This window comes from Acanthopagrus latus, chromosome 1 (assembly GCF_904848185.1).
Source record: "Acanthopagrus latus isolate v.2019 chromosome 1, fAcaLat1.1, whole genome shotgun sequence".
Lineage (NCBI taxonomy): Eukaryota > Metazoa > Chordata > Actinopteri > Spariformes > Sparidae > Acanthopagrus > Acanthopagrus latus.
The window spans coordinates 1,326,064-1,338,660 of NC_051039.1; the positions used below are offsets into that span (position 1 = coordinate 1,326,064).

At 45.3% G+C, this 12,597-nt stretch overlaps 3 protein-coding genes and 1 long non-coding RNA gene across 5 annotated transcripts; 3 read left to right on the forward strand and 1 right to left on the reverse strand.

Annotated features, from left to right (window-relative positions):
• The first annotated feature begins 223 nt into the window (after positions 1–223).
• Positions 224–4,563, forward strand: ndufaf5 (NADH:ubiquinone oxidoreductase complex assembly factor 5). The gene is made up of 11 exons (XM_037106525.1): positions 224–636; positions 1,057–1,097; positions 1,194–1,257; positions 1,361–1,408; positions 1,998–2,101; positions 2,399–2,438; positions 2,706–2,903; positions 3,190–3,250; positions 3,391–3,474; positions 4,029–4,111; positions 4,334–4,563. Exons 1-11 carry the CDS (start codon positions 376–378, stop codon positions 4,418–4,420), a joined length of 1,071 nt encoding a protein of 356 aa, XP_036962420.1. The 5' UTR covers positions 224–375; the 3' UTR covers positions 4,421–4,563.
• LOC119024264 lies at positions 4,311–8,660 on the reverse strand. 2 transcript variants are annotated; one of them, XR_005076437.1, is made up of 2 exons: positions 8,536–8,660; positions 4,311–5,370 (listed from the first exon to the last, which is right to left on the reverse strand). It is a non-coding gene; the product is annotated as an uncharacterized LOC119024264 (long non-coding RNA). The 2 variants fall into 2 exon arrangements; XR_005076436.1 differs by lacking the exon at positions 8,536–8,660 and adding an exon at positions 8,113–8,163.
• Positions 5,250–7,192, forward strand: LOC119024130. Its single transcript, XM_037106620.1, has 2 exons — positions 5,250–5,376; positions 6,107–7,192. Exons 1-2 carry the CDS (start codon positions 5,322–5,324, stop codon positions 6,796–6,798), a joined length of 747 nt encoding a protein of 248 aa, XP_036962515.1. The 5' UTR covers positions 5,250–5,321; the 3' UTR covers positions 6,799–7,192.
• On the forward strand, positions 7,366–12,148 carry LOC119023922 (dynein regulatory complex subunit 4-like). The gene is made up of 11 exons (XM_037106229.1): positions 7,366–7,520; positions 7,682–7,771; positions 8,574–8,771; positions 9,375–9,581; positions 9,678–9,732; positions 9,824–10,029; positions 10,735–10,902; positions 11,143–11,229; positions 11,306–11,515; positions 11,633–11,698; positions 11,771–12,148. The coding sequence occupies exons 1-11, from the start codon at positions 7,518–7,520 to the stop codon at positions 11,915–11,917; spliced, it is 1,437 nt and encodes a 478-aa protein (XP_036962124.1). The 5' UTR covers positions 7,366–7,517; the 3' UTR covers positions 11,918–12,148.
• Positions 12,149–12,597: the final 449 nt, after the last annotated feature.

The following is a 12,597-nucleotide window of genomic DNA, read 5'->3' on the forward strand; positions in this document are numbered from 1 at the left end:
TCTCTTTTTTTGTCATTTGATTGATAAATGATCAATAACAGATACACCAAAACGTCTGATCTTACAAACTGCTGTACCTACCCACTTTGAGCGCAACTGCTTTAAAATCAAATTAAATTAAAAGACAGTGGTTCGAGTAAATATAACAAGAGTTGGTGGGGAAATAGGTTTAATGTTTTTATTCCGGTTCCAGGTTGAAGTCCAGTTCCATAGTTTCCATTGAGCCGAGTAGAATCCAGTTCCGTGTTTTCTCCCCTGCTGTCCTCGGAGGTCATCGCTGTGGAGGACAGGAAGCATGTCAGGTTCTGTTGTCATGTGTGAAGAGGTTCTGCTTTAATTCACAGCTGATTCGTTGACTTTGGACACAGCAGCACCATGAGCACCGGAGTGAGCCGGACCGTCCTGCACAGGCTGCGGGCCGCCGGTTCTGCTCCGGCCGCCTCGTCAGGCAGCTGGAGCCGGCTCCCGTCCTCCTGCTGCAGACTCCCGGCCGGGCCGAGGTGTGAGGCCCGCAGAGCGCTGTCGGTACCGGGCCGGGGCACCATGAACGTGTTCAACAGGGAGATGAAGAAGAGGCAGAAGAACTGGGCCGCTTCACTGCAGGACGGACACCAGTACGACTACCTGAGGGACGAGGTACGAGCCCACAGACATAGTGACGTCACCAAGTACAAGTGCACACCTGAGGTACCGGTCCTGAGGTACTGGTACTGGACTGGCGTGTTTTCATGCTGTCTTCTCACAGAGCACATCTCAGAGGGAGATAAAGTACTTTTAACTTCTCCACATTTATCACAGACCGATCGATATATTGATTGATTGATGTTATTGGTTGATACTGGCAAATCATAGATACATGTAGTATCGGCCCATATGTTTTATATTTATAGACACAGAACACAGTCCAGATCAGCTCAGAAGTGACAGGATTAAGAGATGAGAGTAACACACGGTAAAATAAAATGTTAAAATGTGAGAGTGTAACATTGATCCTTAGAAGAGGAAGTGATCATGTCCGCAGACACAGTGCAGTAAGATCAGCTTGTTGTGCTGCAGGTGGGCAGTCGGGTGGCAGATCGGGTCTATGACATCACGAGGTGAGTTTATGACGTCACAGCTGGGTTCTTATTTCATGTTTGTTGTTGTTGTTGTCTTCTCTTTCTTATCGTCATTCCCTCTTCTCGTCCTCTCAGGACGTTTCCTCTCGCTCTGGACATCGGTGCTGGAAAAAGTCACATCGCAGAGCATTTAAGCAAGGTACAGTGAACACCTGGATCTGTCTGATGACATCACTGATCCAGGTAAACACCGCAGTACTGACACTGACTTTGTCCCGTCTGTGTGTCTGTCGGTGTTTCAGGATGTGGTGGAGCGTTTGTTCCTCACAGACGTCTCAGAGAAAACTCTGGTGAGTGTCCTCACATTAATATGTGCTCGTTATCTTTTAATACAGTCAGACTCATTGATTGTTGTTACAGTCACTCCTTTGGGACTGATGATGCAATATGAATTAAAGGAACAGTTCACCCAAAAAATGTACATCCAGTCCTCCTCTCCTCCTCCTGATGATATAAAGCCAAGTCAGGAGGGAGGAGAGGATGACTATGAACTCACTTAGAAATCCTAAATAAAAACACTCTCCTCACATGAGCAGAACCTGCCTCAGAAACATCACGTTTCTCAGTTCTCTTCAGTACCACGGTGATCCAGTGACAGCTGTCTGAACACCCACAGGTTCACTGCAAACAGGAAGTTCTGACAGATAATTCAGCAAAGATTTAATCAAGTTTGGGAGTTAATTTCTTCATTTTTTTTGGTTCTTTCTCCATTTTAAATCAAGTCTCCAGCTACTTCAGTAGTTTTACTGTGAAGCTGGCGTTCTGTCAGCATGGAGGGAGGAGAGGAGGGCTGGATCTTCATCTTTAGGTGAACTGTTCCTTTACTGAATGTTGGCACATGATGCTGATTAACATTCGTTTCACGGCTCTCGTCTCCAGAAACAGAGCCGGCAGAGTGAGATCCCGACTCATTGTGTTCTAGCTGACGAGGAGTTTCTGCCGTTTAAAGAAAACACCTTCGACCTGGTGGTGAGCAGCCTGAGGTGAAACAGTCTTTAAATATAATATTTTCTTTGTGCTGGTTCAGGTTTTCTCCACGTTAGGAGGATCTGATGGAGAATTTAACTGTAAACTCTAAATCTACGAGAACACAGACGTTGGTGTTTGTCTCACTTTCCTTTTTGTATTCTGTCACCATGTTTTCACATTATTTAGTGTATAAAACACCAGAACTGCTGCATCCATCGACTCTCACATGAGGAAACCGAGGAGGAGCAGCTGTGATGTTCACATGTTTGATGTTTGTATGTTCACTCTCACTTCCTGTTCTCCTCCTTCAGTCTGCACTGGATCAACGATCTGCCCGGAGCTCTCAGACAGGTGAGCATCGACTTCATGTTGCTCAACATCAGCTGCCTCGTGAAGATCTCCCAGCAGAGGTCGCAGTTCAGTCAGGAAACATTTTCCACTGTTTAGTTTTCTACTTGTGGTGAGAGAAAGTCCACATGAGCCTCTTCTTCATGTGTTGCAGAGTGTCTGTTCACTTCGAGCCCTTTTTAAATGTTTCAGTGGAGGTTTGGACCCGACTGATGTCTTGGTTGGTTGATATTATCAGCTGATATTAACCTGTCGTCCTCCTCCGCTCAGATCCACCAGGTGCTGAAGCCGGACGGGGTGTTCATCGGGGCGATGGTGGGCGGAGAGACGCTGTACGAGCTGCGCTGTTCCCTCCAGCTGGCCGAGACGGAGAGGGAGGGAGGATTTTCCCCCCACGTCTCCCCCTACACGGCCGTCACCGACCTGGGCAACCTGCTGGGCCAGGCCGGCTTCAGCATGCTCACTGTGGTGAGGAACAGAACCACCATCAGAACCAGACAGAGTCCAGGATCCATCAGAACTCCCTCTCAATACCAACACATCACTGAGCAGAGGGCAGATCTCCGCCTGAGTTATAGATACAAGAGAAAACTGTGAAATTATGAAAATAATATAAACATGTGACAATTATATATTCATACCAGATAAAATGAGCAATAATGAATGTATGTAACTTTACACATCTACAGTTAAACATTCAGGAGAATAAGAAGAAATGTGAACTCAGACTGAACCGTCTCTGTGTCTCTGTCAGGACATCGATGACGTTCAGGTTCACTATCCAGGAATCACTGAAGTCATGACGGACTTACAAGGTATCGACTATAATTCATCTCCAACATCAAACCGGCCTTAAAATAGAAGAATCTGAGATGTGCAGCTGCTGAACCTTTACACTTCTACAGGTATCTGACTTGTGTTGTCGTAGTTTTGATCTGACGATCATGTGTTTCAGGTATGGGTGAGAGTAACTGTGCCTGGAACAGAAGGTCGCTGCTGCACAGAGACACCATATTAGCAGCAGCAGCTATCTATAAAGGTGAGCGAGCCACCAGAACACCTGAGAAACACTCAGATAACTGAGCTCAGATCTGCCAACACACAGTTTCCTCCTCATGTCGGTGCAGCAGGTTTTCTTCCTGACACTTCTGCTTTCTCTGTTTTTCCACTGTTTCCTTTATTTAACCTGACCTGGTGCCTTTTACTCACCATGATCCACACTGACACACCACACCAGCTTAATATAGACACGCTTCTGTCGGCGTTGGCACTCTGTACATGCTCTAACTTCCTCTCTCTGAGGCTGCAGTGGTGAACACGCAGGTACAGGTCAGAGGGAGGTGACAGTGAGGGTGGTTTTCTTGAAAGTGACCACAAACTGGTGGAGGAACGTTGTGTTCTGTTTGTTTGATCAGCTGGTGAAGAAGCTTGATCTGCAGGATCACATGATGTCAGTTTTAATGATGGTCATTTGTACTCGTTAGCTCTCCGTCGCTGAAGATAAAAACCTGAAGGAAAGTTTAAACTTCTCCTGAACTCTTCCTTTAACTGCAGTGTAACGGTTTCACCTCACCATGTGTGTTTGTGTCTCAGAGATGTACGGTAACGAGGACGGGTCCGTCCCTGCCACCTTCGAGATCCTCTACATGATTGGCTGGAAGCCTCATGAGTCACAGGTGAGATGACACCTGGGGTCAGGTACAACTGTGAGTCTGCACAGAGGCAGATATAAGAGAACACCTCTTTGCCTCAGATAGATTCACCTGTACGTACGACTGAATCTGTTTCATCTCAGCCGCCAAGTTTATCCATCAGTGGACGTGATCGTTACATTGTGATGTCATAACGTGTTGTCTCATTTTTTGTTTTCAAATGTTTCTGTTTTTTGTCCCCATCAGGCCAAACCAGCGAAGCGAGGCTCAGGTACAGTGTCGTTCGGGGATTTATCAAAGATCGGCCAGCCAACCAACAATAAGACGACATAGAAGCATCTGAGCCCACAAACAGCTGACGTGCTGCAGATTGTAAATAAGATATTTTATTTAAAGTGCTGTGTTTTGTAGCCGGGTTAAAAGAAGAAGATGTGTCATCATGATGTTCTCTGGAATAAAGTTGAGCAATGATAAAAGTCATCGTGTTGTTTCCTCTCACAGGAAGTTTGACACAAACCGCCATCCAGAATTAAAAATAACAGTTGAGTCACAGTCCAGCTGAGAGACTTACTGCAGGGCGGCATCAGAACCAGCTGGACTCAACTACAGACACTCCACATATATTAACCATCTGAACGCCTCCAGTAGTCTCGTGTTTGACACCAACTACCGTCACACTGATTTGACAGCTCCAATAAATAAATAAACTTACAGTGAATTTACCAACAGTCCCAGTTTCAGGCACAGTGAGTGAATCTGACCTGCACAGTGTGAAGCAGCCTGATCTCTTCATCTACAGCCACAGAGCTGCGAGAGCACCGAGGAAACCGAGGACAGGAACAGTTCAACCAAAAAATATGATCATAAAGTCAGGTGGAGTGTGGAGGTCCACAGAACAGTTCTGGAGCTTCACAGTGAAACAGCTGCAGCATTCTGCTGAACAAGTGAAGCAGCTGAGATTTGATTTAAAACATCAGATGTCTCTGTGCAGCTGAAGAGACGTCACTTACACCCAGTTTAAAGCACAAAATCTTCACTGCAGCTGCTGAGCTGAAACATTAACGAGCTCAACTGCACAGCGAGGGTGAAAATTAAATAATCATGATCAAAACTATCAAAGTGAATCAGTTCTGAAGTGTACTGAGTTCCTGGTTTCTGGTTTCACAGCCTCGTTAGTCACGACTTCCCGTTAGATGGAGACAGTTTCAGTCAGCAGAGTCCAGCGGCTGCAGAGATGCTGCTTCTCCTCTCCGTCCTCCTCGCTGGACGCTTCTGTCTCAGCTCTGCTGGTAAGAACACATTCATTTATTCATCCATAAAGTAAAAAGGCACAAATCTCATCAAGCTTTCTGATTATTTCCTATTATTGGAGATGTGATCAAAAGACTTAAGTAAAAGTGAATGATCATCAACTACAAACACTTAAATATTAAAAAAAACAGTAAGACTGTGGAGGACAGATGTGATCTGGTGTCTTTGTCATTGATCATTAAATGAAGCCGTGTTAATCTAACTGCTGTGTGTACAAAGGACGGATTCTGGTTTTAGATGAAATATATTAGAAATTTTAAAACAGTCAAAGGTGAAATAAAATTAACAACCGAATGTGAAGAAATAAGACCTGCACAGCTCCGAGCTCCCAGTCCAGAGTATCATTAGCTCAAGTTCTTACAACCTGCATCAGCTCCTGGATGTAAATACAAATATTACAAATAAAAACTGTATTAAATGTTACAGTTGTTACAGGTCTTGAGGAGGATGACTGTGTATGTGAAAAAAGTAGCACGACAGAGGAAGCTGCATGAAATCTGATAAACTGCCTCCAGTGGCTGAGTTGCATTGTGGGAAATGTAGGCAGCATGTTTACTTACATTTCAACTAAGTCACATGTACAACTGAACTCCCAAAGGCCTGTGAACACAGTTAACATGAAGCGTCTGAATACTCGGTCCAGCAGCTGTGACCTCTGACACACACGTTTACCTGTAACACATTAATATCTGCCTTCTTACTTCACAGGTGTTCCTGAACGTGTGGCGCAGCAGAACACGCAGGTGACGCTGCCCTGTCCTCACAAGGTGGGAAATGTTCAGTGGAGCCGCTTCATAAATGGTGCAAAGGTCGTTATTGTCAGGATTGAAGACGGGATGGAGAAAATCCCTGACAAGCACTACGGCTCCCTGGCAGATAATTCACTGGTCATAAGAGATGTGAGACTGTCTGATTCCACTATGTATTTTTGTAATGACAGCAGAATATATCTGCAAGTGACAACAGATCCCAACGTGGTCACACAAAGAAACAATGGACTAAATGAGGGAACTGCAGCCGAGGACCCACAGAACCATCGGTCCTCCGGGTCCTGGAAACTAGCAGCCGGTGCCGTCGTGGGTGCTGCTCTGGTGACTCTGGTCGTCTTCCTGCTGAGGTTCTGCCCCAAAAACAGAGAAGAGACGAACAGCAACGTGAACGAGACCGTCACCGATGTGATTTACGAGGAGATTGAAGCTGGCGAGGAGCAGCTGAGCAGGGACTCTGATGTGGAGAGTCCGTACTACTGGACCAGCATCAGTGAGACGCTGAGCACCTCCACGCCACCCAATCACAATCTGTACAGCAGCGTGAACAAGCTGAAGACTGGAGGACACAGCGAGGAGGCCGTTTACTACCTCGCCCAGAACCCAGAACAGACAGGAAGTGTCAGCCTTTAACCTGTCACCTCTGACAGAACCTGGTCATACTGAAGACATGAGATGGAAGAATTCTGCAGTACATGATCTAAAAGCACCGTGTTGTAAAGTGTGAGGATGGAAACAGTCGCCTGACAGCTGTTCATGTTGTCACAGAGACCAAATTCATATTCATTCATCTGATCTTTTTTCTCTGTCTGAAAATGTACTAAAGAAAGTGTAAATGATGCTCTTGTAATAGCAGATTAAGGGGCACAACACGTTCTTACCTTTTAATTATATTGTCTATTTGTTGCTATTTTGTGTAATATTCTGTCCTTTTGCTGCTGTGGAAAACACATTCCCCTGTTTGTGAGGCAGTAAAGGAATATTGATTCTGATTCACTTCAGTGTCATTTTGAAATTAAAATAATAAATACCAAAAAAAATACATTTTATTCATGGATCTGTTTTTATTGACTTTGTTAAAATGTATGTTTTAAATATGTTATATCGCAAAGTCTCATATTTATTTATTGTCTTATTTTCTTTCTTTCTTTGTGTTTCCGTTTCCGGTCTCTGTCTGTCTGTTACACACAGTTTGTTCAATAAAGATTTATGTGAATGAAAAAATCCGCTGGTCGTTGCCATGGCAGCGCGTCGTGGTGACGCTAGCGGAGCTCCACAGCGCTTCTAGCTCTGCTAGCTAACAGTTTAACATTAAACCGACATTTTATCGCCACCGCGGACTTTATTTCACGATGGTGAGTAAACTCCTGTTGAACAGCTAACTGAAGTATTCACAGTGTTGTTGTTAGCATGTGTTGTTAGCATCAGCTAGTTAGAAAAGCAGCTTCGCGTGCAGACAGCTAGCTGGGTCAGCTAATGAGGAGCGAGTTTAATCATGGTGTGTTTTTATCTCCAGCCGCCCAAAGGTAAGAACAAGAAGGCCGGGAAGGGGAAGGCCTCGGCGGTGGTGGACGGTCTGCCCACCGAGGAGATGTCCAAGGACCAGGTCAGAGCTGCTGGGAGATGCTAACACGGCTAACATTAGCCTCCATACTATCAAACTGTGCTCAGCTGAAGGCTGAGTGACATTTAGTTTGTCCTCCCTGTGACTGCAGCACGGTGTGTTTGAAAGGAAACACTGACTGATCAGACCTTCAGCTTTAAATTGAGGATAATTATATAGAAAAAAAACCTTTTAAACTTAATAAAAGTACTCGAGTAAGTGCTAGCTACTTTCTACTTCATCCAGGACTTTAATTAAGTTCAGCTTTCATTAACATTGCTTCACCAAATCTGCAAACTAAATAATCAAACTCTTTGTCTTCATGACTGAATAAACAAACTGACCTTAAAGGGCAACACGATGTGTGGCGGACCCTGCCACCCTTCTAGCTTCAGCCAGTGTCCTGGAGCTTGTTTGTTCACTGAGATAGGAACGTTTGCATTATTACCTCATTGATCATTTAAATATCAGATTTAGTTTGAATTTCTTCTCTTTTTCTTTGTTCTTTAATATCCGCTTGTCTAAAACTAAAAACCCTGAGCGACCACCAGCTGCAGGATGTGATCCCATGTGGCCTCGCGGGAGGTAAAGCCTCCACACCACCATTCTCCACAAGAATGATACAAAACATTACGGAGAAACAGTGAAAGAAAATGTGTTGCAGGACACATTCTTACTCCATTAAACATTATTAGGCTGCAGATTTAATGGTTAGTTAAGTGTTTGCACGGTGCAGACATGATATGAGGACATGATGATCGGAGGACCTGATCTCCAGCTGACCCGACTGTGTGTGAACTTCCAGCTGGAGGATCACATCATCCGCCTCCGAGAGGAGCTGGACAGAGAGCGGGAGGAGAGGAGCTACTTCCAGCTGGAGAGGGACAGGATCCAGGCATTCTGGGAAATCTCCAAGAGGATCCTGGAGGAGGCGAAGGCCGAGCTGAGGAACAGGCAGAGGGAGAGGGAGGAGGCGGAGGAGCGCCACCGAGTGGAGATCACTGTGAGCTGCACACACACACAGTTCAGAGGGTTACTGTTATATTTAATCATTTAATGTTCAGCCAGTTATTCACAGACGTGTTTAATATTTCTCTGCCAGCGTTTAGATTTTAGACCATATGATTAGATAATGGCAGGAGACAGAGAGATTTAGAGAACCAAACAAAACAGAAGAAACATGTAAAGACTAAAAATCCTGAAAAACAATTTAATTTACAAACAGCACAACTTCATACTTCCTGTTTACTGCCTCTCACCTCTGTGCAGCCTGATGTGTCTGCTACAATCAAAAGGTTATATATTGTTTTGTATTTACATCCACTCTATTTGCTTCAACATCAAAGATATTGTCTGAATTCTTCTTTGCTGGAACTTCCTGTTCGGCTGAAGTATTGGAGCAAGATACATGATCGGATGAAGAGATGATGAACACGAAGGACGAAGACATAAAAACACAATGTTGCTGTATTCAGAGTAACTTTAGTCCAGAACATCTTCAGGTTCTTCACACACCTCGTTATGATTGAACACACTGAATGTCACCAACATGTTTCTGATGACGCTTCATTTCTCTTCTAAACGTCACCTGCTGGTCGGTGTTCAGGTGTACAAGCAGAAGCTGAAGCACGTCCTGTCCGAGCACCACAACGTGTCCTCTGAGATGAAGATGGACGGCGTGGCCTCGACCACGCTGATCCAGAACCAGCACACGGTGTCCGAGCTCGGGCTGCAGAGGGAGACCCGCGGGCTGCAGGCCGACCTCCAAGAGAAGAAGCTCCACAGCGAAACCTACATCAAGGAGCTGAAGCTGGTGAGGCTGGTTTTATTCTGACACCTGAGGTTTTGTTTCCTGCTTTATTTGGACATGCGAGCAGCTCTGCAGATCTGTCCTCCTGACTGTCAACAGAAACATCAGGTGGAGTTAATGGAAATGGCAAACAGCTACGACCAGAGAATCAGAGGTGAATAAGCCCGACCTCCACTTCTGAGTTCATTTAAAACTGCTGTAATAAACTCTGTCTGAACACTTTCCCCCGGCTGCTTTTTAAACAGAGATGGAGCTGAACTATCACGACAACATGCAGACGATGAGCGAAGCGGAGAGGAAAAGGTGGAACGCTGAGATCAACGAGCTGGAGGACAGAATGAAAAGTCGCGTTGTGAGTCTGGTGGAGGATAATGACCGAGCTCTCAGACATGCTGAGGAGCACTACGCTTCTATCCAACGTGAACTCTTATCAGATCGAAACCATCTGAAGGTGAGACCAGAAAACACCAACAGAACAGAAGAGACAGCAACACTGTTTCCACACAACAACCTGCCCGAATGATGTTGTTAGACTGTCACACCTGAATCAGTAAAGATCAGTTTTCAGATGTCCTTTACATCATTAAACTTAAAAAGATGGAGGTAATTTACAACAACAGCTCGACTCTGTCCTGTTGTCTCTGTGACGAGTTCAATAATAAAGAACTCAGCCTTCACTACTCCAACAACAAACTACAAGAGAGAAATTCAGTTTGTTACAACATTCAGTTTATCATATTTGTGCAGAGTGAACCCTCCTCACAGACAAATAATTAAAGGATCTCTGAAAAAGACAATAAACTAACACATTGATGCTGTCAGAGTTTCTTCCAGTCAGGGCTGAATGCTAAGCTAACTGTCGTCTCTGAAGTGTTTTTCTGTGGACGTGCCTGATATAGATGTTGTGGAGGGAACAGAAAGTACCCGGAGAATCTGATCCTGCTTGATTTAGAAACAAGATGGTGACTCATCCACTACATACAGACAATACATGTAGAACTGAGAAGCTGCATCTTACTGGAGGAAAGAAATACTCACAAGTATTTTGAATTTTGTTCACAAAGAACCTGAACATGTGTTGAAGATGTTTGGAGTGCAGAGTCACTCTTCAGGTGTTTTTGCTTCAATGAGCCGTGTTGTGTTCGTTGATTCCTAGTCAGAACTCGAGGAGGTGATGAAGCAGTATTCCAGAGTGGACAAAGAGCTGTCAGCAGCTCAGCAGGAGAACAAACAGATGAGTGAATCTCTGCAGGAGGCCCAACAAAAGCTGCCACAGCTGCAGAAACAGCTGGAGGAGTTCGAGCAGGCCAAGGCCATGATGGCGGTGCGTTCACTGCACACAAAGCACCACCACACTCTGCATTACAGTAACACGGATAATTAAGTGTTCGTTCCATGAAGGAAAATTAGATTTATTAAGTTGAGTCTATTTTTTTTATAGATTTGTCTGTTGTTCAGTTTCCAACACATGAAGATACAGTGACACTATTAGACATCAGAATGAAGCATCACCAGCACATTGACATGGATTATTAAAGTATTATCAATGCGATGTGTCCGACAGACGTGTCGAGCTGAGATGAAGCTGGTTGAGAAGGAGCTGAGAGACCTGATGGTGGAGAACGAGCTGCTGCGGCAGGCCTTTGGGAAGGTGAGCTGCTCACATCGCAGGTTTGACCTCCGCTCGGCCCGGCCGGCGCTCTCATGAATGTTTGGGTGTCCGGCAGGTTCAGCAGGAGCGCGACGAGCTGCTGAAGAAGCAGATGGAGCTCCTCCTGGACCTCCAGCAGAAGAGTGGGCTGAAGGAGCTGCTGCTGGAGAGGAAGCTGTCGGCGCTGACAGAAACTCTGGAGCAGAAGGAGGCTCAGCTCTGCGCCGCGCTCTCCGCCTCCAGCGTCGACCAGACTGCAGCCGGCAGCGCTGCAAACAAACTGGAGGTGCGATGTTGTGTCCACATGAGGGGACGCCACCAGGTTCTGAACCCTGGATCATTATGATATAATGTAATTTACACGTGTGTGAGCTTCTGTCTGAGAGTGTTTCCCTGCCTGTAGGAGATACTGGACTCCAAACGGGTCACCATCGATGCCTTACAGTGCGACTTGGCCCAAGATTCTGAGGTCAGTTAACGTCTCAGTGAACAGATGTTCTGTCAGATAACGTGCTGGTTAAAACATCCGTGTGACCTGCAGGTGTATGACACCATGCTGCACACCTGTAAGGAGAAGCTGAGGGCTCTGGGCGTCCCTCTGTACGACTTCCCCTTCAGGCCCTCGGAGCAGATCCTGGGCCGACTGACTCCGGGTCAGAACTCTCCTGGACCTGCGTCCAAACACTGAAGTCCTCCAGGTGTCAGGATGACTCACCTGCTCCACCTGGATGATACTTACCTTCTCTACCTCTGCCTCAGTCACATGCAGTGTACAGCTTTAGCGTTTTTACACAAATATAAGTGGGCTTTGTTCTGAGCGGGACCGGTCCGTCACCCTGGTGCTGCTGGTGACGACACGTTCACCAGGTAAACTGAATCACAAAGGTCACAACAATAAACATGTTTTCATTCTTCTTCAGTTCTTCTGTCGAGACATTTATCTTCACGCTTGATTTTCTCAGTGTGTGTTTTCATTTTTCTTTCACTGTGTTTGAACGTGTAATTTGTAAAATGAGGCCAGAGGAGACTGTGCAGACAAACCAGAACTGTTCTGGTGATTCTGACTCAGTTTGAGTCCAGTGTGAATGAAGTGAGTCTGACGATGAGATAACGAGGAAATTAAAACTGAGATGATCTGAGATCAGTCACAGACAGAAACGGTTGGATTTTTATGTTTATTATGTAATAATAATAAAATAATATTTCCTTTCTTAACATTAATGAGTTCATGTTGCTGATTATTAGACTCAGTAGTGAACTGAAGCTGCAGGCTGTCAGACTGAGAGACAGAGGGCTGTTAGCAGCTAGCTGTTAGCATGCTAACTCAACACTGTTCATGTTAGCTCAGCTTTAAATGTTTCAAAGTAA